The sequence below is a fragment of the Mus pahari genome, chromosome 9 (genome assembly GCF_900095145.1).
Source record: "Mus pahari chromosome 9, PAHARI_EIJ_v1.1, whole genome shotgun sequence".
In the NCBI taxonomy this organism is placed as follows: Eukaryota; Metazoa; Chordata; class Mammalia; order Rodentia; family Muridae; genus Mus; species Mus pahari.
In genome coordinates this window covers 77,533,207-77,551,142 of record NC_034598.1, presented here as the reverse complement: position 1 = coordinate 77,551,142, position 17,936 = coordinate 77,533,207, and the positions used below count along the sequence as shown (strand labels likewise).

The 17,936-nt window shown below is 36.4% G+C and overlaps 1 protein-coding gene across 3 annotated transcripts in view; it reads left to right on the top strand.

Moving 5' to 3' along the window:
* Dcn (decorin) overlaps positions 1 to 16,199 on the top strand; it is a 38,965-nt gene extending 22,766 nt beyond the window's left edge. For all 3 annotated transcript variants that reach the window (XM_021205064.1, XM_029542330.1, XM_021205065.1), the window contains exons 4-8: positions 2,304 to 2,517; positions 3,574 to 3,687; positions 7,904 to 7,997; positions 10,048 to 10,186; positions 15,503 to 16,199. In XM_021205064.1, the coding sequence (XP_021060723.1) occupies positions 2,304 to 2,517; positions 3,574 to 3,687; positions 7,904 to 7,997; positions 10,048 to 10,186; positions 15,503 to 15,697 (756 nt within the window). In that variant the 3' untranslated portion in view covers positions 15,698 to 16,199. The remainder of the gene's footprint in view (positions 1 to 2,303; positions 2,518 to 3,573; positions 3,688 to 7,903; positions 7,998 to 10,047; positions 10,187 to 15,502) is intronic.
* Positions 16,200 to 17,936: the final 1,737 nt, after the last annotated feature.

Here is a 17,936-nt window from a genome sequence, read left to right as displayed (position 1 = left end):
ACACGTGCATGAATGAGGCTATGAGGCTATTTTGAAAGGTATTGTTTCCATGATTTCTTTCTTAGTATCTTTATCATTTCTACATAGGGAGGCTATTGATTTTCTTTCTTTTTTTTTTTTTTTCTTTTTTGAGTTAATGTTAAGCCCTGCTATTTTGCTGAAAGTGTTTAGCGGGTATAACAGTTTCTTGGTGATGTTTTTCTTGTTAAAACCTCATCTTCTGCTCATAAAGGTCCTTCCCTTTTTATTTGAGCCCCCTTAATCTTCTTACATTTTATTATTATTCTAGCTAAGATTTCAAGTTCTATGATTCGCAGGTATGGAGAGAGTGGATATCTTTGTCTTGCTCCTCACTGTAGTGGAAATGCTTTGTGTTTCTTTCCATGTATGAAGATGTTGGCTAAGAGCTTATTCTAAATTGACTTTATTGCTTTGAATATAGGTCAATTCTAAAATGGTTTTTAAATATTTTTTACATTCTAATTTTATCTAGCAAAAGCAGTTCATCTTCTTGAACACTTAATAAAAATATATACTTAGCTATCTTTATATTATCTTTCCTAAATTTTGTCATCAGACTTTTTCTCAGCCAGTTTCAATAATTAATATCTGAAAGCACAAGGCTAAGTCATTTTAAAGATAAACTTAAAATGAACGTGTCAGTAAGCCTGTCAAGGACAGTTTTGGATCGAGTTTTCTTTTTCTTTAAATAATCTGAATCATTGAACACAGAAATTAATGATCTTAATTAGTCTAAAATGTCACTAAACACATATGTACACACACACACACACACACACACACACACACACACACACGACATGCCATTCATGATTATTGGCACACAGCTAGTTTAAAACAGAAAAGTAAAACTGAAGTGTCCAAAGTTTTCTCTTCAACAGTCCAAAGGTAAGCTGGTTTTGCTCCCATATTATCTAAAAAATCATCTTAAGGTTTTAGAGCATTAGGACCAAACTCACAGAACTTTTACATTTTTATCATTACAGACCTATGCACCATTGACTCTTTTGAAATTGTTCTACAGAACTTCAATGGCTCAAAAGAGCCCAGAACCTTCTTTGTCATGGCTGATGTCCCAAATAGTTCAACAGTACTACAAACTTACTCACCACATCTTCCAAATTGGCAAAGCCTATCTCATAAGTGGGATCACTGATTATGGGCTCTTTCCTTTATTATGCTTTTCATTCAAGTTTCATCCTGTGGGTCAAGACCCCTCTAGGATTGAATGACCACTTCCCCGGTGTCACATGTCAGATATTCTGCATCTCAGATATTTACATTACAATTCATAACAGTAGCAAAATTGAGGTTAAGTAGCAACAAAAATACTTTTATGGTTGGGTGTCACTACAACATGACAAACTTTGTTACAGGATCACGGCATGAGGTGGTTGGGAACCACTGCTCTAGAAAGCCAAGACAAATGTTCTCATAGATTTGACAGGCCCTTTCTACACAGAGCACAGCAGGACAAACACTAGAGCAAAGGAGGCCAAAGCATGATGTCTACCTGAAGTCATATATTGTGGGAAGACAGTAGAGTCTCCCTCTCCGTACAGTCACTATCTCCAGTTATGTTCAGGTTCTCAGACTTGAGCCCACTTTTGCCAAACACTGACATGGAGCCTTAGGGGGGAGACAGGATGATGGGGAGATGAGATCGCTGGCATTGATGGTATCTAAGAATCCGGTGTCATCCAGTTTCTTTAGCATCACTTATAGTTTTTTTTTTTTTTTTTATACATTTGAAATAGGTTTCTTTAATTTCTTATTGGATATTTTATTTATTTACATTTCAAACGTTACCCCCTTTCTCAGTTTCTCCTCCAGAAACCTCTATCCCATCCCCCTCCCCCTGCTTCTATGAGAGTGCTCTTCTACACACCGACCTACTCCCACCTCCACACACACACCCAGGCACTCCTCTATGCTGGGGCATTGAGCCTTCACAGGATACCAACAGCCTCTCCTCCCATTGATGCGCTACAAGGCCATCCTCTCTCTGCTTCATATGTGACTGGAGACATCAGTCTTTCCACGTGTACTTTTTGTTTGGTAGATTAGTCCATGGGAGCTCTGGGTGGTCTGGTTGGTTGATATTGTGTACACACACATCCACACAAGAGAAGCACGTTTCTATATTTTTCTAGATGTCTTCTGATTGTTTTTCTAAAATTTTCTACTTCTTTCACAAAAGGAATAAATGGGCAACATATATGTCATGTGTATCTGTGTGGAAGCCTTCGGATTTCAGGTATTATTTTCTGCAATTTCCACAGACCTTGATCCTTGTCAACAACAAGATCAGTAAGATCAGCCCAGAGGCATTTAAACCTCTAGTGAAGTTGGAAAGGCTTTACCTGTCTAAGAACCGACTGAAGGAACTGCCTGAAAAAATGCCCAGAACACTCCAGGAGCTTCGAGTCCACGAGAATGAGATCACCAAACTGCGGAAATCTTCCTTCAATGGACTGAACAATGTGCTTGTCATAGGTACAGACTTAATTATAGCTTGAGGATCAGGACCGAGGGGACCTTAACAGCAGGAAGGGAATGAGTCCAAGTGAGTCCTGGGTGTCAGAGGCCTGTGTGACCCTCAGTCTCAGGGCCCTGAAAGAAAAGAGACAAGGCGCTTGTGACAGACTATATCTTCTTTGACCTAGCATGATGATCTAGCATGGAAGGAAGACTGACTATATCTACTGACTATATATGATCAGATGAGCAGAATATAAAATTGACAGTGCTTCATAAAAGAGAATTGGGAAAACCTGTTTATAGCAGAGTTTTACTGTGGTCTGAACACAACACATCCGTAGATTATTTCCCTTCTAAAAGTAAGGTTTTAGTATGTGTGTGTGTGTGTGTGTGTGTGTGTCTGTGTATGTGTGTGTGAGAGAGAGAGAGAGAGAGACAGAGAGAGAGGCAGAGACAGAGACTGAGACAGACAGAGAGAGAGACAGAGGCAGAGACAGAGACTGAGACAGAGAGATAGAAACAGAGAGACAAAAACAGAGACAGAGAAATATTATTTAATGTAAATTTATAATTGTTTTGCAAAATGATAGCTTTAAATTCTCTAGCAACATTTAAAGTTGCCTGAGAAATCCTAGCATAAAGTATCGTTTATTAACACCTTCTTAGCATTTCTGGGAGAATTATAAATAGTGCCATGACTGTTAATTTTTATTTTTTATAAATAAACTGTTTTTTTTTATTTTTTTATACTTGTGCTTACTATTTGTTTGATTAGTTAATTAACTAATTCATACATAGTTTCATTGCATAGAAAGAGATTCAATCTGCGCTTGAATGGTGACCTTCCTGTCAGAAGTCCTCTAGTGCTGGGTTTATGGGCCCATTGTCTATCCTGTAACATCAGGCTGTGTTTCAGTAGGATAAAGCTTCATTGTATTTTGATGCTACTCTGAAAGCATCCGGTTTCTCAATCAAGAAGTTATGAAGCTAAAATTTTTGTCTAGAATCCTCACCGAGGCAGGCAAACATCGGACATTTCCTCTAACGGCTGTGCACCTTTTGTCTGTGTAGAACTGGGCGGCAACCCACTGAAAGACTCGGGGATTGAAAACGGAGCCTTCCAAGGACTGAAGAGTGTCTCCTACATCCGCATCTCAGACACCAACATAACTGCTATTCCTCAAGGTGACAGGACATTCTCCAAAATATGGTTTGAAAAAAATTAAGCCTCCAATTGCTCTGAGATAGTTTCTGAATAAATAATTGTGGAGGTTTAAATTGGAACATATGTGGCAAACCTTATCCTCAGAGAATTCTCAGCTCCTGGCATTGTGCTTCTAGACCCTGGTTGACTATTGGGCCCTGCAGGCACACATAGACTCACTCTAAAATCTGTTCTAAGATGGAGCTTAAGATACAGTCAATTTGTATTCTGCCTTTATGAGTTTCTGAAGAGAAAGAAAGTGCTGTTAGTGAAAGTGCATTCGTATGATGTTTAAAAAAAAAAAAAAGAATAGGAAAAATTATCCCTGGTAGTATTTCTGAAGTTGAGCCAAGTGTGACCTTAATTTTCTAATCCTGTAGGGAATTCTTGTCACTGCAAAACTTTCCGTTCATCAGCATCTCAATAAGAAGATCTAACTGCTTTCTTAATCTCGGTGATCAGAAAGAATGTAGACGCCAGAATCTTTGATTCAAGTTGTCACTTGAATCTGAGAGTTCAAGGACTCTCAAATTCTTAGGGTTAGGGTCTCGAAAATAAGTAGCAAAACCTGTGGGTTATAGATAAGTAGGGAACTAATAATGCCTCCTATTTTCATTTGAAAATATATTGAAGTTTTAAGCTTAATCCATGTACACTGGAGGCATGTGAGTGGGTAGGAGGCACTGTTTCTATGTCAACCAGAGCCATACCATTTAAGAGGAATCAAATTTGTCAGTTTCAAACCTACTTTTACTTCCCCATGGAAGCCTGTCCTGGTGAACCATAAAAGATGAAAACCACACTTTAAAACATGCCTTGAATGTCACTTTCCTCCGACCTCAAAGTACAGTCTCACAGATGTCTATCCACATTCCTACCTATCCCCCATCCTAGGCCTCCTAAGCACAGGTGCCTTGTTCCAAAACTGAGACTAGATGGAAAATCTCCTCTGCAAGAAGCATTGGTGATTTTTTTCACTGTGCTTTTAGAAAATTAGCTCTTAAATGAAATTAGACCATAGAAACCTTTCTTCAAACTCTCACCTCTACAGTCTTTATGTACAAAGGGTGGTTTGGGGTCTAGGATAGAATATATATATATATTTATTCATACCTTAAAGTACATATTTATTCATACCTTAAAAGGTATATTTATTTTGAATATCTAATTTTTGAAATGCAACTAATGCTCTTTTTATATGAAGTAAAGAGAAAAATTAATACATATTCAATTAACTATGGATCAAAAATACTTAAAAGGTTTTGTGTGAGTGTGTCAAATGTATAATATTGAAATAATTTAGAAAATAAAGACATATGCACATAGGTGTGATGCAAACATATAATTTATACAACTAAGTTGAACATCAGCAGATTTTGACACCAGTTCTTCAGATATTGCGGGGCCTATGCATATACATACTGAAGTGTTTGCCCATGTATACTCTCTACTATCGATGCATACTGTAAACTATACCTAATATATCCATAATCTTAACATTTTGGAAGTGAAGTAGTTGAAAATTTCCCAGAGCTTGCTGCTGTCATGTGACTTACATTAGTCACAAATTTTGACTTTGAATTTGCAATCCCCTAAAATGTCTCACAGTGACAAATTTCATCATGTAGTGTCTGGTTTCCTTTACTTTTTATTCTCTCTCTCTCTCTCTTCTGGGAACTAATTATCATCACCTCAGGCTTGCTTTTATTGAGTTTCTCTCAATCACATGAAACTTACAACTACAATTAATCAAGCACCCATAAGTGCTAGATATTGTGTCAAACATATTTTATGGATTTAACTGTTGCTATTTAGTAGTACTGTCCATTTTATAAGAAAATTGGGGCTTAGAAAGTTGAAGTAAATAGCAGGGTCTTAGAGACAAGAATTGACAGGGCTAAGATTTTAATGCGATAGTTTATAGTATCAGCTATTTGACTGAAGATCTTTTCCTTGTGCATAGGTATTATTCTCTAATTTGTCCTTACTAGGCTGGGAGCCTTATGCCTGCACATCACCAGGAGCCTGGTTATATTTTCTTCCACAACTCATGGAAATCCAAAGCCAGTGCAATAGAGATTATAACATGGTAGTTTTGAGTTAAACCAATCCAGTAAGGGGTGTAACATAGTCATGTAGGTGTTCCTTGACTTTAGATTAAATATTCACACCTGTGATACATGAGTTTAGTCAACTGCAAACAGAATTCTTAATGTCATGTATATTCTGTCTTTACCATGTAGATTGATAAATAGAAGTAAGGCTTGTACTGTTTAGGTAAAATACCTAATACCAAGCTGATCTCCTTTATTCTGTTCCCAAAATGACAAGGTAAAAACACAAAACAAACGAATAAACAAACAAACAAAAACATATCACTAGAGAACAGATTCCGTGATAAAATGTCATTATGGGGAAAGATGGTGAGGATCATTCAACATTCACTTCCCTGAATTAGTGCAAACTTTTCTGCTTCTCCATAGTCAAAATTCTTCCAGGCCTTTACTTTTGGGAAACTGAGTTCCAAATAAGAGAAGCATTTAGTAGCCAGGAAACAGTAACTGAGGAACTGCATATTGATGTTCTAGCAGCACTGCTTTAAACAACAACAACTATGACAACAACAATAATACTTCATTGAGTTAGAGGACTAGTGTATCTTAAATTTGCTTTATTAAATGAACCCTTGTTGCACTTAGAGGAGAATTTTTAAATTTCTATTTATTTAGGTCAGAAGAAGCCAGTGGCTGAACTATCTTATTACGAAAGTTGTTGTGATTTCTCAATATTTATTCATGAGCAAAATTCAATTATTTAATTTTCTCTGGCTTAGAGAATGCTATTCTATACTCTCCTCTCTTGATGAGTACACTCACTGTTTAAAACTTACAAATTTATAACTTTGAGTCCGTTTTCTTACCAAGAAAGGGAATTGAATTTTTATCATTTCACACATTGAAAAAAATTAACATAATTGAGAAAAGTGACATGGTCAATGTTTGGTACATACCAGATACAGGGCAAGTAGCAGCTTATCTATTTGCTTATTTGTTTATTTATTGTTTATTTATTTTCATAGAACAAACTATTCAAAAACACAACTTCACTAAAAAATATGGTAACTTTAAAACAAACAGAAAAATTATGTCAATAAATAAAATTTTGAACATAATTTTATGGATATAATGAAAAGTTCTTAGTAATATTATCTGTTATTTCCCAATTCTGTCTTAAATAATTATCTAATAATTATCTAATAATTATTTAAGACACAGAATTGTGATATTAAACAATCAAATAAATAAATAAAACCTCCCTTCAGGCAGGTACTAGATCCTTAGGTATCAATTCACTTTTTTATTGTAGCTGTTGCTATTCATTAAAGCAGAACGCTGCGTTATTAACAGCCATATATACACATGGTCCTTTAGAAGGCAAGAAGAAATGATAAATTCAAATATTGCTTACTATTTACTTTACTAAATCTTCGGAATTCGCAACCATTAATGAAGTATTTTTGAGAGTTTAGTGGGCCCTTTAATCTTTAATTATTTGCCCAGGTGTTCTACATATGTCAGTTTATAGGACTCTGTACCTCCTCTTAGGAGGAAACAGTCTGAATTTAATATGTCTATGTAAGTTTTTGCTATTGCTGGACAGTCATGGTGCAGAAGCATCAAACGCTTTCACAAAGGCTTCTTGTCCACAAGCCAACACCAGCACAATACACTCACCGAGTACTCATTATGAATTATTGTTGTAAATAAAATATCTCCATATATTTATACACGGACTTAACTGATACACTGCTACATAATCCTGCACTAGAGTTGCAGTGTCTGTCTCCTCCTTTTATGATTGAACTTTTTTTATATAATAACAGCAGTGTGAGCTCACTGACACAGGTGGAGAGAGCAATGAAGGTCATTGTTTCACTTTGGTTCTACAGTTGCCAGCACAAAAATCTATCACATGATGCAGGCAGTTCTTACCCTTATCAGTGTCCCCCTAAAAACAGTCAAGTATTACATCACTTTAAAGTGTGCATTGTTCTTATAAAAAGAAAAAAGAAAGAAGATGAAAAACAAAATTACTTGAAAAGGTTTTTAGAAATTCACAGCATGGGTACCCATTGGAGTCTATTCTGTATTTATAATGTGTGTTGGCCAAGTCAGCTTCTTTTTCTGCTTATTCCAGGTCTGCCCGTTTCTCTCACTGAAGTGCATCTAGATGGCAACAAGATCACCAAGGTTGATGCATCCAGCCTGAAAGGATTGATTAATTTGGCTAAGTAAGAAATCCATCACTTTCTATCAAAGGATGCCAAGGGAGGGGTGTTATTCAACTTTAGAAACAAGATGCTCTATCAATTTTTAAAAACTATCACACTTTATTGTTGTTTATAAGTAAAACTCCAGCTTATTGGGTGAAGTCTTGATAAAAGTCAATGAACTATTATAATTACTGTAGACATCTTGTCACATTTTGTATATTTTGTGAATATTGTATGGATTATCATTCTTTTATACAGGTGCTCAGTTAAAACAGGTTTTACATGTCTATTTAATATATTCTAATTCAATGTGATCAAAAAGAAAGTTAAGAAAGACTGTAAGCAGTTTGACCCAAGTTTGAGAATGTATTCAAACAGGAATTATATTGGCACTGAAATACTACTTTGAGAATAGCTGCAGCAAAATTATCTAACCCATATTCTCTTAATGGCTTATAGGAAAATGTCATTTCACATTTACTTCAGTCTCACAAAAGAAAGGAAAAAATTGTGGCCCTGCCTAACTATATGTTTACTTTGTATATCACTGTGTGTCTGCTTTCTAACTTAGTTTCAATCTCTCTGTGTTTAAAACTTGATTATTATGTAAGAAAAATAAGGCCAATGAGATGATCTTGTTATTAGTCTTCAAGGAATACTCTGTCCTTGACGAGCATATAGCTGAATGTTCTTACAAGAAATATTTCTGCCTTAGCGTTATGCTAAGTCAACATGGTCAATGAATTAATACACAAAACACATCTCTTTATCTTAGAGAGATATCAGCGACCAACTTAATACACAAGGTACCATTCCCTATGTCTGTGTGTAATCCACAATGACACAGTAGATGATGGAGAGAAAATATAAATATTCAGTTCTGATTATAGCTACAAATTGTTTCTCCAGTACCACAAATAATAAGAAAGTTTCCCTGTAGAAAAATTTAACCAGAGCATCTGAAAGAAAAATCTTCACTGTAGTATTACATCATACATCACCTAATTCCCTCTAGCTGCAGATGAGAGGAGGCAGATGAATTGCATTACTTTTTACACACATCTGCCATTAGGATCTTATTTTCAGGTTATTATTATGATGACAATTAATAGCAAGAGTGGGAATATTTTGAGTTCCAAGAATGGCAATATACATAATATATATACTTCTTTAGAAAAGAAGTTTGTCCTATATGAAAAGCAGTAAATAGACCTAACTCTAATACCGATGGCATGTCCTAATTAACAGGAGCTTAAAGTTCTAATAAATTATGGAAAGGCTAATAAAACTTCAGGTTCTTGGTAAGTATGTCTTAAATTCCATATAGTTGCTGTATCTGTACTGTCAAATTACTAAATAATTGAGTTTATCAAATACATTTTTTTGATAATCAAATCTAGGGAAAAAATTGAGAACAGGCTTTGGGATGTGGGATGGTGGAGATGTTTGCATTGGCAAAGCGATTGCTGTGCAGTTATGACTGAGTTCAGATTCCCTGTGTAAAAACCTAGGCATGGCAGCACTTACTCTGGAAGAAAGAGACAAGAAAATCCCTAAAGCTTACTGACTTGCCAGTTTTGAGAAATTAATACGCTCAGGGTTCAGTAAAGATTGTCTCAAAATCTAAAGTGGAAAATCATGAAGGAGTGAATCCAGTGTTGATGTCAGTTCCCTGAACATATGCATACACAATATATCTACCATACCAGGCGTACTCAAACAGACCTGCACTTCAACATGTACGCACACATATACACCCACCCACACACACACACCTATGTGCACACACGTGCACGCTCACATGCACACACAGGGAACAACACCCCCCACACATACAGACACACACACACACACACATACACACACCTATGTGCACACACGTGTGCGCTCACATGCACACACGGGGAACAAAGGTTTTGCCATGGCTCAGAAAGGTTGAAAGAGAAACACTCTGACAGCAACCATTGATGCAAAACCAATAAATGTGTTATGCGTTGCTCAATTATGTACTGACTACAGGAAGAGATTCCTGACTACTGTGCACACCAATTTCTGTTCTCCTCTGCAGACTGGGGCTGAGTTTCAACAGCATCACCGTTGTGGAGAATGGCAGTCTGGCCAATGTTCCTCATCTGAGGGAACTCCACTTGGACAACAACAAACTCCTCAGGGTGCCTGTTGGACTGGCACAACATAAGTATATCCAGGTAAAGCAAATCAATTCCTTCTTACGAGGATCATCTGGTAAGGAATCCTCCCAGAAGAACTCTGCACAGAAAGCTTTTCACGTCATGCCCCTCTACTCTAACAACATCCTATGAGCTGGGGACTTGGAGAGCACTCATGGCCTGAGATCAGAGTGATTGCATTGATAGGTTCTGGTGAGAACCTCATCCAGACCTTGAGCAATTGATGTCACCACTTGATGTCACATGGTAGAAAGTCTCTTCCTGTAAGGGCAGCAATCCCTTTTCTGACTGGTCACTTTCTATAGGCCCATCCTGCACCCCATGTTATTGAAAGTTTTAAAACATGAACTTGGGAGGATACAACACTCAAACCATTGCATAGAAAGGGACTTTAAATATTGTCACATAAACATTCTTTTGCAGGAAATGTGTTTGTTTTTTAATTTGTAAAATAAACACACCTTGAATAATTTATAAAACTCACTGTTAAAATAAATATTTCTTATTTGTTAGCCTGATCCGAGGTCGTTGATCAGTGTAACAAATAAATAGCTGTTGTAAAAGGCAGTGACCAGTGATGGTATGATTAGTGATGCTGAATAAACAAGGTTTAACTGTAAGCTAAAAGTAGATTCATGGCTGAAAAAGCAATGCACTAAGTTAACTTTATATAAACTATCAAATTACATAGCTTGGTAAAGATAGAAATACCAGGACCAGTAGTCTGTTGGGTTGATAGTCCTTGTGTCCATAAATCTACAAATAAAAGTCGTACTTATTAAGTAGTGACAAAAATAATTATGTATAATAACAGACTTCAGTGCTACTTTGAGAAACTAAAATTTAAAAAAATTGTTTATTCAAGTTACTCACTTAAGAAAAAAAAATAAAACCAAAACGATAACTCAGTATTTTTAAATGGGTTTACACAATTATTTTTCAGTGAGGTTTTGTGTGTATTTGTGTGTGTGTGTGTGTGTGTATGCGTGTGCATGTTAAGATTTTTTTTTTCTATTTTGATTTGTTTTGTTTTTGATCATTTGTTTGAGATGAATCTCACTTTGTAGTCCTGGCTCTCCTGGAGCTCACTATGTAGACCAGGCTGACCTCAAATGCACAGAGATCCTACTGCCTGTACATCCTGAGTTCTGGTATTTAAGGGTATGGGCACTATTAAAACGTTCTTTTCATTTAAATAGTTGTTAAATTCAATCACTGTGTTTCTAAAACAACATTTTGATCCATAGGTAAAATAATATAGTATCTCATAGGTAAAATAATACAGTATTTATGTGTTGCTGGTAACACAAGACAGACTGATCTGTTGTTCTGCTGTCAGTAATATTAAAAGCAAAGGATCGCCCTTTCTTTGTGGTTTAGTTGTGGCATAGGCTCCAAGTTCAACTGATAGCAAAAGTGACATTAACTGAGTTTAATTAGCGTTTGACATGAAAGCGATCAAAACCCTTCACCTGTTTTCTTGAGTGCTGATGATTATGTTCACTGGGAGTGCTTAGCACTGTTAGTGGATGGGTAGAATCTGTTGCTCTTGGTTCTCTAAACGAAAGACTTAGAAGACTTGACAAAACCTAGTTATCCTTTGAACTGTTAAGGTTTCTGCTGAGTTTAGTTTGTGTTTTGGTTCCACTGTTACCTTTTGTTTACTCCTGTTTTATTCTCATCAGTTTAGCACACACTACAGAGATCATGGAATTTCTTTACCAGGCACATTAAAGAAGGAAACACGGTAGAAAACAACTGTCCATCTTGATGCCACTTCATACAATCTTGCTTCGTATATTTTGGCTCTAAGCTTCAAGTGGTAACACACTTTATCTTGTCACTCACAGAGGAAGACAATGAACTGTGATGCTCTGAAGTCTGTTGAATTTAAGGAAATCATTTCCATAGTAACAAGTATTTGAAAAGAATCACACTGAGCTCTGCCTCCCTAATTTTAGAACCTGCATCCTATTTACTTTTTCCCCTCATGATCTTAAGGATTTCCCATGTATTACTTCTTTTTCAATTATTTTGTAAAACTTTTAATTATTTATTATTATTATTATTATTATTATTATTATTATATTCTTTGAATTCTTTGAGAATTTTATGCATGAAGACAAACTCTTTTGCCTAAACGTATTATACTTGCATGTTGTCCCTCTTCCCTCTAATTTCCTTGTGTCCAAGTCTCAACCCTCAACCCCTTAATCATATGCTCTTTGTATTTGATCTCTCTCTCTCTCTCTCTCTCTCTCTCTCTCTCTCTCTCTCTCTCTCTCTCTCTCTCTCTCACGCGTGTGTATACTACCGAGCCCAATTTGTCCAATTTATGCTGCTCATATATTCATGGGCTAGCCACAGGAAGATTTACTGAAAACCATCCGCTGTTGGTTGGATTGTGGTTACGTCTCCTTACAGAAAACTAGTATCTAAAAGTTAGGTGAGAGACAAGAATGTGAACAAGATATATTGTCTGAAAAAAAAATTTAAGGTAAATTTAAAAACAGAAAAGTAAGATTGGCTCTCCATCTGTTGCTAACAGCTGTGTTGAAGCACAGGAGGAGCCCCCTCCTCCATGCTGAAGACTTCCCTGTCTCCATCCTGAGCAGGCAACCACAGCTGCTGTGATCTCATTAGTACCACAGCCCTGTGATGTTCAGAAAACCCCGTTTCACCTCATTCTGCCAAGACCTCTGGTTCTTATAAGCTTTCCACACCCTCTTCTGTAATCTGTCTTGAGCCTTCTTAGGAGTGGGTGGGGTGCTATGTAGAAAGTGTTTATGCCAGAACACTACTTCCCTGAGCATGATTCTCTGCACTGAGCCCCTTTGTGACTTTCTGTATTGCATTACTTATATTTTTGTATTTCTATAGTCATGCCGTCTACTGCACAGAGAAGCTTCTCTGACAGAGACTGTGACAACATTAACTTACATATTCATCCCACCACTTCACAGATTTAGAAAGGGTAGTTTCCCCCCAAATTTCTCTCTTAATCATTTTAGTTTGTCATCTACTATGTTCTTTGTGTAGAATTGGTAATGTAATGTGGAATAAAAGTGATGTAACTTTCTTGTCTTAAGAGGCAATGGGATGCTCTCATTAACACTAAGGAAGATAGTGAGCTTCAGTTATTTTGGAAATGCTCTTTATCAGAGGAGAAAGCTCTTCTCTATTCCTAGCTTACCTAAAATTTGAACACATTCTTTTCCTTTTTTTGCAAAAAATCATGTTTATTGAGAGGATTATGGTTTGAATCTTATTGTTAATATAGTGCACTAAGTTAATTCATTATAATTTGCTAAATCTGTTTCAAATTCTTGAGGTAAATCATACTTGGAAATAGTGTATGGTCCTTCTGTATATCATGAAATATAGGTTCTTAATTGTTTATTCAATGTTTAAAAATTTATGCTTATCTTATGATGATACTCTTTTATAGTTTTTGTATACCCTTGGTAGGTACTAGAAAACATTAACCCAATAGAATGTGGAATCCACTTCTTTTTGCTCATTGTCTACTGCTTTTCTTATTCCTTGTCACATTCTCTTACTTTTGACATGAGCAATCAATTCTTACTAAATATTACTTTCTTTTCTTGACAAGCTCTGCTAGAATAGAGAGTAGTAATAACAATATAAAATTTTCAAAACGTAAGAACTCTGTCAGCATTATAAAAACTATTGCTTTGTCTCTGAAACCTACTCCTTTCTTATTCTAATACTATATAGCAGTCTTCCTTTAATCAATTACACCTATGAGGAAGTTTGCTAGCACCATAGTTATGAATTTCCCATTGAAAATCATCACTTGAAAATCTTACTTCCACAGTATTAGCTCTAAATTATTTTTGGACTATCTCACTATATAGTCCAGGCTGCCCTCAAACCCATGACCCTACTGTCTCCTCACCTAAGTGTCAGGAATTTACGTGTGCATCATCATGCTCGATTTTGAGGTCTCTTTAGCTTTTAAATAAATCTGATGTCTAGTAACTCTAAGAAAACTTATGAAAAATTACCATTGTGTTAAGCATGATAACAAAATGTATTTTGTGAAATGTTTTTGTGAATTATAAGTTCCATATTTTAAAAGTAGAGTTTATAAAATATTAGCAGAGTCATATGTTGGTACTTGCTTGCAATCTCAGCATTGGAGAGGCTGAGGCAGGGGAATAGAAAGCTTGAAGACAGCTTGAGCTACCCAGGAAGAGAACCTCAAAAAACAGACAAAATAATAAATAAGAGGTAAACGTCCTTGAGCTTCTTATATAAATGTGATATTTAAATATATTTTGGAGATGGTGATTTTTAATTTAAATTCTAGTGTGTATTTTCCTTTTCTGTTCAGTGAGTTGCACATTGTTTCCTCATACCTTAGTAAAGTACTATGTGGTTTAGCATTTTGGGTTTTGCTCAAAGCTTTAATATTCCATGTAAGTAGTGTATGGTATATGCATATACTATATGTTAAATAACACCTATTTGATGTGTTTCTTGACCATCTCCTGGCCTGTAGCAGGCACTGGAAATATAGCCAAAGGGAGCAGTTTCCTCCTGCATTAAGCTGTTGCTTTAGAGAAGAAAAAGAGGAAAATCAAACAAATGTCCACTACACTGTGTAGTGAGTGATAAGTGCTATGGGTATAGAAAAAGACACATCATTCTGAATTCAGAGCATCAGAAAGGGAAAACAAGAGAAGGCTTGTGTGACAGTGAACTGGGCTTGGACAGTGAGAGGATACAATACAGGCTCGGAGCAGACTGTGAGATGTGGAGGCCCTTGCTATGCATTCACTTTAACTTCTTCAGGGAGTGACGAGGTATAATCTGCCTGCTTCTGGTTTTCTGACATGGATTGTCTTCTTCACAATGTACTTTTTGCCATGGTCGTTTTTACTGTTTTTGTCTTCCTCTGGAATGTAAAATGATACAATGGCTTTTTGAAAACCAGAGGAGAAAGTAGGAAGAGCTGGCAGCCATGTACATAGATGAAGACGAGGCCCCAGAGGTTTAGGCTGGGTTGAGGGAGCAGATGTGAAGGGTTCTGCACTATGCATGCACTTTGAAGATAAGGTGGTAGGACTGGATGGTGTGGAAGTGTCATGTCTCTAGCCTGAACATCTAGAGTGACTGATGTTCAACATACAGACATAGGGCATATGGAGGAAGGAAAAGTAACCTTTGAAATGAAGGCAGAAAATGAAATTTGGCTTGAGGAATTGTTATGTCTTCATACCAAAATGCCCACATTAAAAATAGCCTTTAGATGAAGAACCTCAACCCCCAAATGGAGAATAATCATTTCACACTACTTCTTGTTTGCAGGTTATTTACCTTCATAACAACAACATCTCCGCAATTGGGCAAAATGACTTCTGCCGCCCTGGAGACCCCTCTAGAAAGGCTTCGTACTCTGCCATAAGTCTTTACAGCAACCCTGTCCGGTACTGGGAAATCTACCCAAACACCTTCAGATGTGTCTATGTGCGTTCTGCCATTCAACTTGGAAACTACAAGTAACCCCCAGATGGCCTAATTGTCATAATCTGCAAAAACACCCCAATATGTCAATATCATTGCTAAGAAGAAAAAAAATATTAAAAAAGAAAGAAAGAATGCTAGATTCTGGAAATTCAAGCATACCGTGCATGCCTTTGCCATGTGACTTATGATGCAAGCTGAATATGCAGATTGAATAATTGCCTACAATAAAAATATTTTACCTGTAGCATTCAGGATCACTTTTGAAGTTGTCTGTAGTTGTAAACTGAGGTGTCAACGTCTGATGTAACCATAAGTGTCAACCACTTATTAAAACTTTAAAAGGAACAGAATACAGTGTTCTGTAATTCATAGAGCTAAATTAACTCTTTTGACATAAAGTCAAATGCTGAACTCTAGCAATGTATTAATCTCCTTTGTTACTGGTGAGGCCTTATTTGAATATGTAAGTTCAGTATGGGCTATGTAAAAATTTTCACTGTCATACTGAAAAAATAAAATTTTAAAAATGCATTCAAAACTGATATTTTGTAAATGTTTAATTCCGAATATTTTTGAAATTTCTGGACAGTTGACAGTAATTGTATCTTTTTTTTTTTTTTTTTTTTTTTTTTGGTTTTTCGAGACAGGGTTTCTCTGTGTAGCCCTGGCTGTCCTGGAACTCATTTTGTAGACCAGGCTGGCCTCAAACTCAGAAATCCACCTGCCTTTGCCTCCTGAGTGCTGAGATTAAAGGCGTGCACCACCACACCTGGCTGTATCTATTTTTCAAATCCTTAGCGTTACTTCTACTGTTTTTTAATTTACATTTGAGAATGATAATGCATAATATCTACATCCAGTATTAGGCTTATAAAGCACAAAGCAGATTAGTACTTCCACTACTAATTAATATGAAGTCAACTTTAAAACTACAATCAGCCTGCTTATCTAGACATTATTCCTGCATTGACTGAAATATTAGGAATAGATGTTTCCATTAGTTAGCCACTGGCTTTTGGAAAAAAAATATTGAGTTGGATTTCAAAACATCTGTCAAGTCAGGCATAAGTATGTGTCAGGATTGGGCAGCAGAGCTTAGAAGATTTATGACTTGCAATGTGTGTGCCATACCTAGTGGGAAAATATGTGCAAACAGCCTGTTTCTGCTGCATGCATTCTGGTCAGCCATCATGAGACAGAAAATTGAACCATGGCTTTAACCAAAAGGGGTGTGCCCATTGCTTGAGAGGAGCCTTCAGGTTCAGGTCATTCAGAGGTCTCCCCAGCTTTCTCTGCCTTCTCCTTTGGCACTCACTGCTGTGTATTCTGCCCCTTCCTTTCAACCCCAGGCTGGCTTCTCTTATGGCTGCAAAAGAGGAACGCCCCCTGCTATTTTTCCCTTCTCTGATCAGACAAATGTATTATCTCAGATTGTCTAGAAGGCATTGTGAGTTTCTTTCTAACTCTTCCAAGTCATTTCCAAATCTCTGTAGTATGAAGGTTAGACAACCAGCTTTCTCAGAAGGAAGCTCAGGTCTCGTAGGGTCCTCCATTTTTCTCTCCTACTTGTTTGTGTGTGTTTCAAGTTTCGCATTGAACTAAGGACGCCAAGCTTGGGTAACATTTGTCTTTTCCCGCTGAACCATCTCACAAATGCAAGAATCTGACACTTCCTTGTTTAATGGCCATGATAAAAATCATATTTTAAAGCACACATGCTATAATGATATAGTTATTTACTGCATATCACATCTTAAATATTTACTACCAATGCCATAGTCAATACTTACGAATAGTTTGTTTGGACCACTTATCAGTATTTATCATTCTTTTTTATCTATGAGACAGGGATGTTTCAATGACATCAAGCAGTAGGCACATAGGATACAGCCTGAAGTGGCATTACTTTACAGCAGAAAAAAAATGTGTTTGTTGACAATTTTTTAATGACATTATTCATTATTACCCTCTCTAGTATCATCTAACTACATATAGCTACAGAACATAGCATGTTACACTAAAGTTAAATGATAGAATTAAATACAACTCACCTACTCATTTATTTACTTTCTGTGCTGTGTGTTCAGGTATGTACTTGTACACTCCTGTGTACTTTCTCATATATATATATATATATATGAAGATGAAGAGATAATGATGGACTTCTTTTCTTTTTATCACTGGCTACCTTATTTATTTATTTATTTAGAGACTAGATTCACAGACTCAGTGACTGTGAAGTTTGAAGTGTACAATGGACTAGCTGTTCAGTGAG